The sequence below is a fragment of the Biomphalaria glabrata genome, chromosome 7 (assembly GCF_947242115.1).
Source record: "Biomphalaria glabrata chromosome 7, xgBioGlab47.1, whole genome shotgun sequence".
Taxonomy (NCBI): Eukaryota; Metazoa; Mollusca; class Gastropoda; family Planorbidae; genus Biomphalaria; species Biomphalaria glabrata.
Genome location: NC_074717.1, coordinates 44,085,725 through 44,099,278, shown reverse-complemented (window position 1 = coordinate 44,099,278; position 13,554 = coordinate 44,085,725). Strand labels below are relative to the sequence as shown.

Here is a 13,554-nt window from a genome sequence, read left to right as displayed (position 1 = left end):
ATTCAATTAATATACTTTATTAATTCTTATTAATTAGAGTAATAATTTACTCTGTTTAAAATCTCCATGCCTTCTTCAATCTTAGAGACAATATGATGATAGAACACTTCAATTCACTAGTTTGAAACATCAATTCACAGCTTACAATCTGACTTATCAAACTTAGATTTACAATTAGTACATAAAATTATGTAGAGAAAGCAGACATATTTAACATGTGCAAAATTTATAGCATTGATAACACCCATAAATATTTTGTCATTATATTTTTAAAAAAAAAGAATAAATATGTAAATAAATTATTGTTGGATGAAAATCTGGGGGCACAGTAATCCAGAGTTCAACAAACATTTGATATGATAGGTCTTCATGTTTATAGTGACATTTATTCATCAAGTTTATTGTGACATCTATCCATCTTGTTTAAGATGCCATCTATGCATTGTGTTATAGTGACATCTGTCCATCATGTTTATAATAGCATCTAAACTTCATGGTCTTTATTCCCATTGATTTTGAAGAGCAAGTTTTTTAAATTTAATGACATCATCTAACCTGAATTTTATATTTTCAGTCCTTGTCTTCGTTGGTGGAGCTCCAGATGCATGGCCGCCATCATTTTCAGACTCGACCTTCATTTTTCACTTGCTGTGTTTGTTTGAAAAGTTTTGAATCAAAGGAAAACTTGGTTTCCAAACTCAACTCCAGTGGCAGAACTTACTATGTGTGTAAACCATGTTACCACGGAGAAGCCCCATTACACACCTGCTCACAGTGTAGTGAGAAATTTGCTACTGGGCAATTGCTGGAGGCTCACATGCAGACACATCAAGTAAGATTTAAGTTTAAGGCAGTAAAGACTAAACAACACAATTAGCTTATACTTATTAATTTAGAATTAAATATTTTATTTAGTCTTTGGTGGCAGGAGTAGGGACAGTACATTTATATTGATAGACTGTGGATAAAAAAATAAAGCATAAAATTATTTGAAAGAAAGAAAACAAAAAGAAGATAAAAATTAATTTGTTGTAATTCTGTTTGAAATCTTATGTAAATTACGTTTACCACTTTTGTTAATTGCTATAAAATATAAAGAACATTTTTATAATCCTTTTTAAGATTAGAATTCGGTGATAGAAATTTGAATATTTAACTATATGATACTTTATTTTGTCATCTCTTTTCTTCTGTATTAAAGTAAAAAGAATCTTTTAATTAACAGGCAACCTTTCAATGCATTAAATGTCAGCAATCTTTCTCTTCTGAATATGAGATTCAGCTTCATGTCACAACTCATATGCTGACAGAAGGCACCCAGCATGAGTGTCGTCTCTGTGGAGCATTACATGACTCACCTGCTCGCCTTCAAACTCATCTCATACAGCACAGTTTCATAGGGAAAGAAATTGTTTGCTTTGTCTGCAACAAGATGTTTGAATCCCCTCAAGAGATCCAGGTCCATGCATTGGAACACGGGGCCGCGTTTAGAAAGTATGCATGCTCTCATTGTTCACAGAAGTTCTTCTTCACAGCGGAGCTAGACAATCATAAGCTGATCTACAATCATGGGATAGTTTCAGCATCGCCATCTTCTTTGTCGTCACCCTCGCAATTATCACTGACTTCTTCTTCAGCAGCAGCATTGTCAATGGCTACATTGGCCTCATTCCTATCTTCATCCCCATTGCTGAAGTCTCCAGAATCAGCCTCGTCACTATTGTTGCAAGGAAGTACTAAAAAGAAAATGGAGGGTCACTCTATGCAGTCTCTTGGATATGAGATGTTGTCTGCTTCGAGGAATGCATTTAGTTCACCAAAAGTTCAGGAGACACTTGGTATGCCAGCAGTCTCCTCATCAATGATGTCTTCAGCGTCAGTGTCACTGTCATCCAATACCTGCACTGGATTGCAATGTCCTGAGTGTCAGAAGTATTTCTCTACTGGCACAGCCTTGGCTAACCACAGGAAAACACATTGGAAGAAAGATTCAAGTAACTCAATAAGGCAAGTAAATGTAAAATTTATAAATTAGTTATAATTTACAGACAAGAAGCATTAATTTGTGCATATTATATTCACAAGACCCTGAACAATACAGAAATGAGTAAGGTAAACAGATCAGACACTTTACTGGCCTAGTTGTGTTTGGATTGTCTCCTTGATGATTCAAGGTTTAAACCCCACTTGTGGCCATCCCCCACTGCCCTGTGGGAGGTTCAGACTAGAATGTATTTATCTTCAAACCTTAAGGAACATCCAAAACATGTAAACCAAAGCAACTACAAAAAGGGAGAATGCTTGCTTCCCATTCTGGCCTATAGCATTTATGAAATACAATTATATTCTCTATATTAGTAAAAATAATCTGTTGTAAAAAAAAGTTCAAAGATCTTCAGAATTTGCAAAGAGTTTTCTGAAGGGGACACTGGAGAAGACAGAAAAGTCCATAAATAAATCGATGGTTGGGGCTGACATTGAGGCACTTAGTTTGACAACAAGAGTGAGGAATAAAAGTAGATGGTTGGGGCTGACACTGAGGCACTTAGTTTGACAACAAGAGTGAGGAATAAAAGTAGATGGTTGGGGGAGATAATTCTTGGTACATGAGAGGTTAGGAAGGTGAATCAATAGATTTGTGTCATTGATATTTGACAGAAGATTAATAAAATGGCTTTGTTCTAAATGCCATAAAGGCCTTGTCTTCATAAGATGCTCTACAAGGCTTTGCCCTCATAAGATGTTCTAAAAAGCCTTGTCCTCATAAGATGCACTTAACAGCCTTGTCCTCATAAGATGCTCTACAAGGCCTTGTCCTCATAAGATGCTCTACAAGGCTTTGTTCTTAAAAGATGATATAAAACTGTATCTCTGTTCCATGCACTAACACTTCTACTGATGCTGCACTTAACTTTTCCCCAGGTGTTCCCTTTGTTCTCAAACATTCAATTCAGCCACAGCAATGCAGCAACACTTCTTCACAGCTCACAGAATCAAAGAAGACGACTCAAAGAAAAAGAAAAACTTTACCTGTGTAGTGTGTGAGAAAGAATGCTCCACACTAAGTGCCCTACAGAACCATATTTTGTCTCATAGAACAGGTCAGTCACTTTGCTATTGATTTAGAGGATAGTAAATGGCATGATTTTATTATACGTTTTAGAATGAGCTTGAGATAATAAGAATAATTTAATTCATGAACAAACATAATGTAGGAAATGCTAAAAAGAAAATGGAGGGTCACTCCATACAGTCTTATCTTATCTTATATAATACAGACATTACTTCAAAAAAGAAGATGATTACGTCCTACGCGTCATGCATTTAGTCATGCATATTAACCAATGACTTAAATTCTGCCAAGTCATTGGTTTTCCTGGCTAGCTCAGGCAACCCATTCCATGCTCTAATAGCACTAGGGAAGAAGGAGTATTTGTACGAATTTGTCCTAGCATATGGGATACGAGATGTTGTCTGCTTCGAGGAATGCATTTAGTTCACCAAAAGTTTAGGAGACACTTGGTATGTCTGCAGTCTCCTCATCAATGATGATTGCATAAAAAACATTAGAGTTAAAATGACATACCAAAAAAGTTTGGAACAGATCTTCATGTTCTTCTTGAATGTCATGAAGCATGTTGTTTATCTGAGATCTGTATTTAGATAAAAATTTTGTCCTGAACAGACTTGTAAGCTTTAGAGACACTCCTTCACTAATGAAGATTGTTTCATCCTAGCCCAGACCTCCAGCAGGAAGCAATGGATCTCAACATGGCAGGGCTTGAACTTGGAACTATCAAGAAGACACCCTGAAGTGCATAAATCATGTTCACACAGCCATATTATAGCTTAGTGAAGAACTTTTCTTAGCCATGTCAATGTCTCTTTCTATTAAAAAGGAATGAGCAGATGGAATTCATTAGTCATGTAAGACTTGACATCTTCAGGAGAAAACCCCAAGGAAAAATGGGTCTAGGAGAGGAGATGAATGCAACCCAGACCTATTAAACCCAATGGAATGCTATGACAAATACTGTCGCAGCACCCCTACAATGAAAGTCAGATGATGATAATGATGATGATGGTCCATGTTAAACTTTGTTTCACAGAGTCTTCTATTTGAGAAGAAGGAGAAAACATTGTCTTATGTCTTATGAACCTATTAGAGACATGTCTCATGTCTTATGAACCTATTACAGACATGTCTTAGAACTTATTACTGACATGTTTTATGTCTTATGAACCTATTACAGACATGTCTTATGAACCTATTAGAGACATGTCTTATGAACCTATTAGAGACATGTCTTATGAACCTATTAGAGACATGTCTTATGAACCTATTAGAGACATGTCTTATGAACCTATTAGAGACATGTCTCATGTCTTATGAACCTATTAGAGACATGTCTTATGAACCTATTACAGACATGTCTTATGAACCTATTAGAGACATGTCTTATGAACCTATTAGAGACATGTCTTATGAACCTATTAGAGACATGTCTCATGTCTTATGAACCTATTACGGACATGTCTTATGTCTTATGAACCTATTACAGACATGTCTTATGAACCTATTACAGACATGTCTCATGTCTTATGAACCTATTGCAGACATGCCTTATGTCTTATATGAGCTGTGGTGGCTGAGTGGTAAAGTGCTTGGCTTCCAAGTCGAGGGTCCTGGGTTAGAATCCTGGTGAAGACAGGGATTTTTTAATTTCCGAATCTCTAGGGTGCCTCTGAGTCCACCCAGATCTGATTGTCATTAGTTGGGGAAAATTAAAGGCGGTTACTCATTGTGCTTGCCAGATGACACCCACCTTAACCATGGGCCACAGAAAAAGATGACCTTTACATCATCTGCCCTATAGATCGCAAGGTCTAAAAGGGGAATTATAACTTACTTTACTCATGTCTTATACACCTATTACAGATATGCACAGTTTTGCTTTGACAAGTTGTCGAAATCACTTCCACTTGCAGGAATGTATCCATGGGTTTAAAAAGAAAGAATTAATGCCTCTTTTTAGGCTCTCAATCTCATTTAGAGTTCGATGATGATGATGAATAAGTGTTTGTTTTTTTAATTACAGGAGGCTCTCTCCCTTGCTCAGTCTGTAAAAAAACCTTTACATCACAGAGATATCTCAGTCTACATATGCGGGTTCATAAAATGCCAGACAAAAAAGCAGACAAAGGTGAGCCACTATTTATTTGTTTTTTTTACAAGCTAAAAATGTATCAATGTGCTAATTACCAAGTACCCTTTGTCTTGTTCAGTTAGTAATCACATAAATCTATCACTTGCTTTATATTTTTTTTTGTAATATTTATATTTACCATTTACCTTTACCTATCACTTAGTCTGCTGGACCGTTGGGGCGCCATGCAAGATATGTCAACCATCTTTCTCCATCCCACTCAGTCTTTTGCCTTAGATAGAACCTCTTTCAGGACAGGCCTTATATTTATACATTTTTTTAACTTTGATATCTATATTATAAAGTAGAATGTTAGGTGTATGTATGTATGTATGTTACTTATAGACATCAAAACCGCTTGACCAATCTTGATAAAACTAGGCAGGAATGTTCCTTGGGTACTAACTTAGACCGTAGTGTATGTATTGTAGCCCTAAAACAAACTTAATACCCCCAAAAAAGTAAAGTTGTCCGACTCTATTAAAGCTATAGTATTTATGGATCTAGGCCATGGTTAACAATGTTGACATGAGAAAAGATCGAAAGGATTTAGACCTAGATCTAATTTTAAGAAACACACTTTGCGCACATAGTTTTTTACTTTGACACATGAAAATACAAAAGAAGATCCATTGATTTCATTATATAATAAAATTAACCTTCAATTTTGTGTTTCAAAAGCATTTTTTACATAAATTAGTTCCTGATATCTGTGACTACAGATTTCCTGGCGAACATTCTTTCATTAGACAATACCAACTGGTTACACATTAACACATCTCTCTACTGAGTCTATTCCTAGGTCTAGGTCTAAAACTCTTATTGAACTCTAAGATGATAAAACTTCTTTTCGCAACACAGAATGAACTCTATAAAAGCCAATTTTTAACTCTAGATTAGTGTAGATTTAGATCTATGTCTACCTCAAGATCTACTTTATACTTTAACACATGAACATACAAAATTAAGTCTATTCATCTCAAATTTTAATCAAACATATGTAGGCCTAAAAGCAAATGTTTTAATTTGAAAAAATGGATTTAAGCCTATTAGCTATTTTGATTTCATAGCTTCATTCACACTATTTTTACATTGACACATTCGCTTTACTTATTACTTTATTATTTCGTTTAATTGTTTACAAAACACTCTCAGTGACTATATCGACAGTAATGCGCAAATAAAGACCCGCGGGTCGCAGGTAACATATGTCTAGTTATAATATATTTATGAAAAAAAATCATTTCCTGTTTCATTTAAATATTTATCCAATCATTAAATTTACTCTATCACAGAAAAGGCTGCTGATTCTAAAACTACTGTAGAGTTGGATATTGAGACAAAAGAAACCAAGAAAAACCCAGATTTAGATCTGCTGTGTCCTGTGTGCAGCCAGAGCTTTGCTTCAACTCAAGAAATCGATGAACATATTAAAACACATGAGGTATCAATTTTATATTAGTCTAGTGATAGTGTTATATAATAATAAATAAAGCCATTGTATTCAAAAATTGTGTTGAATTAACAGAACTTTTCATTTTACCTTGTCACAGGAAGTTTTTACAACTGTAGGCAGTGTTGATAAATCTCTGGAGGAACATTCAATAGAAGACACTGATGTCAATATGATAGATTTGGAGGACAGATAGAAACACCCAACGCACGAGACTATTTTTATATCAATAATTACAGAGTAACAAAAAAAGTTATAACCTAGCGCTCTATGGGATCAGATGACGTAACATCCATCTGTTTCTATGGCTGATGGTTAACGAGGGTGTTATGTGTCCAGCACAATGATTAACTGCCCTTACTAACCTAATGTATGTCAGATACCCATTAGAGTTGGGTGGACTCTGGGATGTCCTAAAAATTCCAAATCAAATTCCCAGTCTTCATCAAGATTTAAACTCAAGCTCTTCAGTCCAGAAGCCAAAGGGCTTAACCACTCAAGCGCCACACAGAGAATTCACTGAGACCAGGCTGATCTAAAGATCTGAGCCCAAAGTCTATTGCAATACACATTTGTTTTGAACTTTAATACAGTGTATGCTATTGTATTCTTATGCAGCTGGGTGCATTAACTTTTGAACTTGTCCATATTGGATGCTTTTTTAAAAATAATGTATATATAAATATTTATTGTATTTGTGATAAAAAAAAGCTCAAGTCTATTAAAAATGTTCAAAAAAAAAAAGTTTTTATTTTGTTTTTCACAATGACCATAAATAATATTTAGAACAAAAAGCATACAACAAATATAAAATTATTTTCAATTCATTTTTCTTTGTAACTAAAAAATCAAAATGCCTAAACAAAAGAACCAAGGAGCCAATAAACAAACATTAAAGTAAATTACAAGTTTACAGAAGACAAAATAGCTAGAAAGCTTTTTCTTAATTTGAAAGAAAAACAAAGTTAAAAAAAAAACCCAGTCAAGTTACCTAAGCTTTCATGTAACTCTTCTCCATGTGAAACCAAAATATGAATCCGAATGTGGAACATTGTCATTTTCTCTTTGTTATTTTACATGTTTCAGATGTTCTGAAGGTAGCTACATCCTAGTCCAAACCTCCCAAAGGATGACAGGGGATGGCAGCAGGCATGGTACAAACTCTGGACCTTCAAGACAAATGAACAACAGTCCAGAGTGCATACTGCATGACCAGGCAGCATGACAGTTTTTTAAAATTATTTTTAAATGGTCCAATCATCTCTCATCTCCTCTGCCCATTGACTTTTGTCTTAGGGGGGTCAAGTGACAGTTCACATAACCAAATCCTTCCATTTATCCTGGTCAGTAGCATATATCAAGGGTTAGGGTTATTTATATTAAACTTTTGACCTTTAATGAAAATCAGGATAGTTGTTCTTTTTTTTATGTTTGTTACAATGCACCCCATTCCCTACAAACGTTCAAATAATATTGGCACATGGAAGCTAACATTTTTTTTTTCTTAAAAACAATTAAGGGATTAAAATATAATTTTAAGGCACTTAAAAAAATTTAAATGTACATTTCAAGATTTTGATATTCATAGTTTTATGTTCAGATAAATACATAATTATAATTATATACACAGAAAAGGGAGACTAGTAATTCTAAGAAATTGCACTTTGCCCTGCCATGTCATTTAATAAAGATGAAAATAAAAAATAAAAAAAAGACTGTACACAAAAGAAAACAAATATTGTCAGTAGTTATCCTCTCAAATATTAGTAATAGTTAATGTCTTTAATATTTTGTCAAAACTAATTTTTACATGAGCAAAAAGAAACCATGTTTCAGTAAACTCATCACTGAGGCTTTAAATGAAAATTTGTTACCAAAATTATTATAGCCACAAAGTGGTTTATTGTGAAGGTACCAAACTTATTTTTTAGGCAGCTTTTCAGTTTAGCTCTACAGTAATTTACTATTTCTCAATCAGCTTAGCATATGCCAATAAGGCACTAACTCCAAATCCAGCCATTAACCCTGTGCTATGTGGCCCCTCAAAATTTTCCCACAATACATAATAATTGAAGATTTTTTTTATATTATCTTATATAATACAGATGTTACTTCAAAAAAGAAGATGAAACTTTTGCCATGATGAGGCTGGCTATAATGTACTTCAGGCGGAAAAAAAGTTTGTGCACATCTGACTTAAACTTAAAGACCATCATGCTAAAATTATTGATTGAAACAAAAGCACATCTATATACCCAAGACATTCAATAAGACCTGAAAAGGTTGAAACCCTCCACAAGACACAATGTAAATAAACAAAAAGAACTCATGAAAACGTACAAAAAAATATCAAACATTTTTACATTCATGAAAGTCAAAATTACTTTATAAAATGTGATTTGTACAAGTAGCATTTCTTTAAATAAAGGTCTGAATCATAAAACCTAATACATATGTAAGTGTGATTTCTAAAACAACTTTTAACTCTTTCTCTCCATAATTATTTACCACATTCTGGTGGAATCAATGTTGGTATCGTCAGTTATGAGAGAAAGAGTTAATCAATAAATAATCAATCGAGATATGATTTTATGGGATTGTCTTGTCTACCAAATTAGATTTTTATTTAAAAAAAAATATATAGTTCAGATGTGGTGAAGCTTTTCTTGTAGATCGATTATAATAGACAATGTGTTGCGGGAAAGAAAAATGGAGATGCTGACAAGGGAATGTCGCTAATTGTGATTTATACATCTGTTAATGAGATGAATATTTGTAACTGTGGCAAAATTTAACAGGTCAGAAATAGAACTGTTTCTATTAAGTCAAGTGAATATAGACACAAAAGAAACATTTAAATGAAAAAACAACAACAGCAAAACACGATGAAATATTAATTCAGCAAATTTTGAAAGAGTATTTTGTTTGCTTTCTTTAATGGACCATTTTAACCAAACTTCATTCACTTGTGACATGAAAATACAATTCAAAAAATAACATTACTGTAAGATCTCTCATTAACTCTGACAATGAATAACATCAAATGCATTCCACTTCTGCAGCTGATATAGTGATTCACATTCATTAAAAGCATTCAAAACAATAAATTCACAATGTGTATCATCGGAGACCAGCTAAAACACCAGACTTACAACGAGTTATTAACATTCATCCAAGACGGCTGACCACTTTGCTATACCTACATTTAGACCTAATTATCAGCATTCAAAAGGTTCCTTGTCAGCTCTGATCCTTCGCTCATATCAATTTGGACCTAATTATCAGCATTCAAAAGTTTTCTTGTGGGCTCTGTTCCTTCACTCATATCAATCTCAAAGTCATTATCTTCATCCTTCTCTGGGGCCTTGGTATAGAACTTTTTCCCATAATTAATATCCATTTGTTCCCAGCGCCTTGTGGATTTACTCTTTCTCTTGCACTTCTTGGCAAAAATAAACATAGAAACCAGAATCACAGCAACCCCAGCACAGCTGCCACCAATAATAATTCTTAATTTGGTATCTCCTTCTAAGAGAGCCTCTACTGGAGACTTGGGGGCTTTCAGTTCATCAATATTGAGATGACCTTCAGATAGAACATTTTTTTATTACTATTATTTTATTAATACTAAAAGTACAGAGAAAAGCCAACAACGGAAAAAAGTTTTTAATTGTTAAATATATTTTCAAAATTATATTACAAGTTATTGGGCATAAGCCCCAATATGTTTATACGAATGTAAAACTAATTATTTTTCAAGGTGCAATCTTATCTTATATAATACAGACGTTACTTCAAAAAAGAAGATGATTACGTCCTATGCGTCATGCATTTAGTCATGCAAATTAACCAATGACTTAAATTCTGCCAAGTCACTGGTTTTCCTGGCTAGCTCAGGCAACCCATTCCATGCTCTAATAGCACTAGGGAAGAAGGAGTATTTGTAAAAATTTGTCCTAGCATATGGGACGAGGAATGTGCCTAAATTTTGTTTCTGTATTTGAAGATTATGGTTCAGTGTTTTATGTATAATTGCTACTTTACTTTTGAGTCTTCTGCCCTGAAGGCTTTCTAAATTTAGTGATTTTACTAAGAAGGCTAACTATTTTATTGATTTAGTCTATTTTTCTAAATGGACCTTGGGGTTGATGGCGTAGAAAACTAGCTGACTTACGTCTAGACCAAAGGTTCATAAAAAGTAATATAAAAATAAATTTTTATCCATTGAACTGGCTTGCATCCTAAGAACAAGGTTTAAGAGTTCTCAACAATATTAGAGTTGGGTGGATTCAATACATCTTAAAAATCTTGAATCTAGTCTTCACAGAGATTTGAACGAGTCCTTTAGTGCGGAAGCCAAGTGTTTTACCATTCATCCAGAAGTGCCCCCTTTCTTTTATTGTATTTTTTTAAAAAGACCTTTCTAGAAACTGCATTCTTAACCCTTTATTTGAATATTCTTTCATGGTGCAGTTTACAATTACTGTATACAATATAGTTTACTTACAAAATGACTGGTCAAAGCTTGACAATTTGCTTGTCATTTATAAGGAACTTTTTTTTTACTTTGGTTCAAATCCCTAGCCCTGCTGACCAAACATCTAGGAATGCATAGCATTTGTTTAGGACCAACAGTATTTTTAGGTGTAATGTTTGTATAGGACCTACACTACTTAGAGATTTAATGTTTGTATAGGACCTACACTACTTAGAGATGTAATGTTTATTTAGAAACAGCAACATCAAAGACTTAAAGTACGGTAGAACAAATCGGTACAAGTGCTCCTTCTTCCCTAGTGATATAGGAGAATGGAATGGGTTGCATGAATCAGCCAGGAAAACCAAGGACTTAGCAGAGTTGAAGTCATTGATTAACATGCATGACTAGATTGACACATGAAATGCATTGGATGTAATCATCTTCTTTTTTTTAAGTAATGTCTGTAATATATAAGGTAAGTTTAAGACTAAAAAAATATACCTGGCTTCCCGCCAGCATCCACAATGTTTTTGTCCACCTCTGCCACGATGTTGGAAGACAAGTCCTGCATAGAAAACTGGCCATGATGCTCTTGTTGGATCACAAAGGTGTCAATTACACTGCTATCTTGGACATTGACTTGCTCATATTCCAAAACACTGGCATTCACTACACGAAGCCTTCCCACAGTCAATACTGACTCATTAACAAAGCGGAATGCAGACCAGTTAGCTAAGAAGATAGAGATAATAGTTCATTTTGTTTACATATTAAGTTCAAGTCCATATAAATCTTAAAACGTGTCCAAAGGGAGTGTGGTGAATAGAGAACTTGGAAGAAGAGATGTGGAATATTCAATGACAGAAATGTAACATTGAAGTTTGGTGCAGATTGTAGAGCAATGAAAGGTAGATGAATGTTATTACAATATAAATTTGTTAGGGACATCATACATTAACCCTTTATACCTAATCCCTTGATTAAAGGTACTGTGAGGTGCAAGGCTTTATATGATTGTGGTGGTTTTAATGGATGTTATGTTAGAGAGATAACAGAGATTTGCTGTTGCACAAGTTTCTCATCTGGATTTTTATTTTTATCTCTTGGGATGTGTGGCTGAAAGGCCAAAATTAATTGACTATAGCTAGGTTGCTTAACAAGGGGGCTTGAGTTCAAATCCCAACTCAAGTAGACTTGTGTTTACTGAGCACCTAAAGGCAGCAGGGAAAACCTTCTCGCAGATACCCCCTCCCTCACTGTGCTATATAAAAGTAATGAACTGAAATTAAATTAATTATCAAGTACTTGTACTTATTTTCTAATTCGGAACTATATTATTGTTTTGATTACATTTTATGTATGTGGTCTAATTGGATATAGGTATACATAATTACAACAATCTTCATTGAAGAAGGGAGTGCTAATTTGCCTAATTAAAAACAAGAAAAAGAAATCTTTTTTAAAAAGACAATACCTCCTTTATACATCTTATAGAGGATTGATTTTTTTTTACTCTTAATAAGTAATGAATGTTAGACTAAAAATAAAAAGAAGCTTTTTTTTACCCTGCCCCATTGTTTGATCAGTGTGGCTAAGGAGTTAGTAATTATTCTCCCAATGATATACATCAACTGTTAAATTTCTAGGAAAATCGTAAGAGCCATTTTCAACAACCATGTCCACCCTGAAGATTTGGCCCAGTTTTTGCCCACTCTGAATATGCAGCTTGAATAGATGTATTCTAATAAAAATCTTTATTCATTTTTTTTTGTTTGGAAAAAATCATTGTCTTTTAAATAAAAAAAGACAATGATTTTTTTTTCCAAACAAAAAAAAATAACAAAGGCTGCAGCCTATTTGGACTAGCCAAGCCATTGGACTCGAGACAAAAATACACCTTCTCAACACAATCGTCATTCCAACTGCTACATATGCATGTGAGACGTGGAAGTCATCTGTCAAAATTGAGAAAAGACTAAATGTGGCTCAACAGAGATGGCTGAGACGGATTTTGGGAGTCAATTACACAGACCGGATCTCAAACAAGGAAATCCTATGCCGAACTGGAAGTCGAACACTTAGTGAGGTTGTGACTGAGCGTCGCATGAGGTTTGCGGGACATGTTCTACATCAAAATGAATTACGCACACCAAGAGTTGCGATAACATGGAAGCCGAAATGAGGAAAGCGCAAACATGGACGTCCTCGTATTACTTGGCGACACACCTTCATGGAGGACCTCAGAACAGTGGACACCAGGTGGGAGGAGGCTTCAGACATTGCCAGTGACAGATCATTATGGAGACAGCTTGCCGCCCAATGCGCCGAACGGCGCGGGAGGACCTAAGTCTAAGTAAGTCTTTTAAATAAATGACCCCTAAAAAATAATTCCTGAAATTTAAAGTTAAACTCAC

The 13,554-nt window shown here is 34.4% G+C and overlaps 2 protein-coding genes across 5 annotated transcripts in view; one reads left to right on the top strand and one right to left on the bottom strand.

The window, feature by feature from the left end:
• The window catches only part of LOC106059130 (zinc finger protein 423-like), a 51,515-nt gene extending 43,912 nt beyond the window's left edge, over positions 1-7,603 (top strand). For 2 of the 3 annotated variants that reach the window (XM_056035619.1, XM_056035617.1), the window contains exons 18-23: positions 575-832; positions 1,226-2,007; positions 2,923-3,101; positions 5,100-5,204; positions 6,503-6,651; positions 6,761-7,603. In XM_056035619.1, the coding sequence (XP_055891594.1) occupies positions 575-832; positions 1,226-2,007; positions 2,923-3,101; positions 5,100-5,204; positions 6,503-6,651; positions 6,761-6,856 (1,569 nt within the window). In that variant the 3' untranslated portion in view covers positions 6,857-7,603. The remainder of the gene's footprint in view (positions 1-574; positions 833-1,225; positions 2,008-2,922; positions 3,102-5,099; positions 5,205-6,502; positions 6,652-6,760) is intronic. The other variant, XM_056035620.1, reaches the window with a different exon arrangement.
• Positions 7,604-8,167: 564 nt separating this feature from the next.
• LOC106059131 (acid phosphatase type 7-like) overlaps positions 8,168-13,554 on the bottom strand; it is a 38,245-nt gene continuing 32,858 nt past the window's right edge. For both annotated transcript variants that reach the window (XM_056035622.1, XM_056035621.1), the window contains 2 exons: positions 11,642-11,872; positions 8,168-10,245 (listed from right to left, as the gene is read on the bottom strand). In XM_056035622.1, the coding sequence (XP_055891597.1) occupies positions 9,935-10,245; positions 11,642-11,872 (542 nt within the window). In that variant the 3' untranslated portion in view covers positions 8,168-9,934. The remainder of the gene's footprint in view (positions 10,246-11,641; positions 11,873-13,554) is intronic.